This window comes from Austrofundulus limnaeus, unplaced genomic scaffold, assembly GCF_001266775.1.
Source record: "Austrofundulus limnaeus strain Quisiro unplaced genomic scaffold, Austrofundulus_limnaeus-1.0 Scaffold0, whole genome shotgun sequence".
Taxonomy (NCBI): Eukaryota; Metazoa; Chordata; class Actinopteri; order Cyprinodontiformes; family Rivulidae; genus Austrofundulus; species Austrofundulus limnaeus.
Genome location: NW_013952402.1, coordinates 2,088,432 through 2,091,616, shown reverse-complemented (window position 1 = coordinate 2,091,616; position 3,185 = coordinate 2,088,432). Strand labels below are relative to the sequence as shown.

At 37.5% G+C, this 3,185-nt stretch overlaps 1 protein-coding gene across 1 annotated transcript in view; it reads left to right on the top strand.

The window, feature by feature from the left end:
* Positions 1 to 1,593: 1,593 nt before the first annotated feature.
* fam135a (family with sequence similarity 135 member A) overlaps positions 1,594 to 3,185 on the top strand; it is a gene marked incomplete at its 5' end in the record, with an annotated part of 14,883 nt that continues 13,291 nt past the window's right edge. The window contains 1 exon segment of the mRNA XM_014010263.1: positions 1,594 to 1,723. Coding sequence (XP_013865717.1) covers positions 1,647 to 1,723 — 77 coding nt within the window.

The window sequence follows — 3,185 nt, the reverse complement described above, 5'->3', positions numbered from 1 at the left end:
TAACTGATTTTATTTTTAAATAAAAACAGTCGTAAAAATGATCCACATTCATATCTAAAAGTTCACAATCAATTGCAATTATTTCCTTTTAGCATAAAATCTTCACAAGTCGTGCTGTTTTGCAGCTTCAAAAAGTTTACATTTCCTTTTTTTCTCCTTTTGCATTTATTTGAATAGCTGTGTGTTGCTGTTGTATTTGCATACTGTACTGTGCATAACCAGTTGTTGCTTATTTGTACCATTTTAGCACTAATGCTCTGCAAACAAAGGCCTTTTAGTTGACTTGCCAGTGACTTATTTTTAATTCTCTGCTACAATAGTTAACATTTTAATCCTAATATCTAAATATCACAATTGCGGTGACAGAAGTTTTCTTATGGTTTAACAGATGATAGTGTCATTTATAGGCACCAATTTCAGCCTAGCTAGCCCCTTATCATCAGGTTCCTGCAAATTAATATTAAAATAAACATCTTAAGTTGTATGGGAAGAGCTTTAATGAAAAGTCCTGACGCTTTCCATCTTCAGTCTAACTTGTTAAACCAGATGTTACCACACCTTAACATTCAATATTAGTTCTTTATGAGGTCTAAATCTATATAATTGTTGTTGACGGTTGAGTTCTTTTATGTGGTTATGTAAACATTTGCCAATCCTGCATCAGTGAGCATTTTCTGTCCTGCAGGGCGATCATGTCATGTTTTCCTCGCGATTATGGGCCTAATTATCTAGTCACAAAGTAAGAGTCAACAAAAACATTTGTGAAATGACTCAAAGGCAGTGTGATTATTGCAACGCTGTCAATTATTGTCTCATTAGTTTATGATTGTTTAAAGGTCAGAATGAGAAATATAGTTTTACATCAAATGTGGATACAATTTATCAGCTTAACCACTTGACTTTTGTGTTCTGCGTATTGTTCCTGCTTTATTTTTGTTGCTTTGTAATTCCTAAAGCAATTACACTTTTTCCTAGAATGAATTGCTGTTCATGTTTATTAAATATTAATGTCCAGGTCAAATTCATATTAGCCTTTGTGTTTGGGATGGTTTCAGTGACACAAACATGTCCAGTAGATAATTAATTCATTTCGTAGTTAAAGCTAATTTAGGAAGCGCCTGTTTTGTAAATGTTTTTGGGCGGGATGTTTTACTTTGGCTACAGACAGAAATATCAGTATGGCATTTGTATTAGCTGGCTTTAAATAAACCCTGAGCTAAAAGTGTTTGCATTAAAAGACATGACGGTCTGTGTTTATTTCTAAACACTACAGTATTGAATTTCTGGCCTATTCTTGAAGTGCTAATGGTCTTTTGCTTTGCTCTACTAAACTCTGTTATTGGATTTGTTGTTAACCAATAAGACCAAAAATTAGTCTCGTGTCTTAACGCTTACTATATTTCTTGTCTTAGATTTTATTTGTTGGTATATGGCAGTTACTAAAATTGTCTTTAATTTTTCTTAGGTTTTCTTAGTGTTTTGCTTACTTTGTGGGATTCTTTGGGCTTAGTATTTGTATTTCAAAAAATCAAACATGTTCAACATCCAATTAGTTTTATTCAAATTGTTTTTTTTTTTTATCTCTGGGTGCAGGCCTACAGGTGTATACGAGATGATGTGAAGCTCCTCTGCCTATAGAGACCAAGATGGCTGAAGTCCAGGCCACAGTGGAGTTTTCTGTGGAACTCCACAAGTTCTACAATGTGGACCTGTTCCAGAGAGGGTGAGTTTTGTCTCAAGTTTCCAGCAGGTTTAATATTGTACCTTTTCTTTATTTTAATGTTTTAATTGTGACCTACATCAAGCAGCAGTTCAGTATTTCTTTACCATTAAATTGTCTTTACAAAGAGGTTAGGCTTGACTTATAAATAATAATTAAATGCTTTGAAATGACTTTCAGTGAGAAATTGGTTAGCAGTTTGTGGTGGAAGGAAAACAGGCTGTGCTCTGTGACGGTCTCAGTTTGGGACAGATGGCAGTCTTGGTTCGACCCTCTGGGGCCTTTTGTACAGACAGCTTGAGCTTGCTATAAGTGTCCTTTGTTACACATGCAATTTGGCCTAGTTTCTGTATTTATTCATAATGGTTGTTTCTCTCAGGTGAGTCAGTGGATGTCAGTGATTACTGGGGGCGGTAGCTGAAGCCAGATCTTACTGGGCTGTGACAGTTTGACACAAAATGGCGAACCGTATTCGTCGGAAGACTCCAAAATGTCTCGAAATAATCCAAAGTTTTTAGTTTCCTCGCATGTGTCGCAGGCACTCGTTGCTTGAATTTTGAGCATCTTCAGAAAATTTGCAAGACAGATTTTGTGAGCTTCTCAAACCCTTCTCTGTATAGTTTCCGTTATTCTAGAGCTCCATAGCTGTGTTTGTTGTGAATTGCTACCTGTTTGTTCATTTTGTTGTACTGTAATGTTTATTTGTAAGTTGACACTATTGTACGTGCAAACTAAAACGTGCTTCGAAGTGTTTGTGGGAGGGGAAAACCAAATCCTGTAATTGCTCAGGTGCGGTGCAGAGCTTCCCTTCTGCTTCACTGGAGGTTTCCTCCCTCAGCTCCCCTTATGACACCTGTGCTCGTGTTGGACAGGTGTACCGCCCCCGACACACTCCCCATCTGTTTTGGTCCCTGGAGTGGCTCACGTTAGCACAAGCTGAGCATTTGACGCCTCCTGGGGCTTGCCTCTCTGCCTTCTCAGAACACTGGATAAATGAAAAGAGTAGTGGCATTTTACCACAGCCCATTGAGCAGCAACACGTCTGTGATGCCCTAGTGTCTGGTGTTGCAACTGCAAAACAATATAACAGCCTGTATTTTGTTTACACATAGACTGATATTTTGGCCACACAACGCTTCAGCATGAGCTGCTGGTCACAAACTCTTGAGTGAAACTGCAGCTGAACGTTATCTGTTTTTTCACAGTTTTGATTCTTCAAATAGTCTCGAATAGTTGTAGTCCAGTGATATATTGTCTTGAATTCTCAAGAGTTGCATAAATCTATCTTCCCAGTAGGGGTGTAAGAAAATATTGATACACTGAAATATCGCGATATTTCATTTCCCGATACTGTATCGATATTCTAAAGTCTTGTATCGATATTTATTTAAGGTTTAAAATGTCAACTTTCCTGCCGGCCGTTCATTTTTATGTTGTAGTTCAGCCTCTGACCACTAGTTGGCAG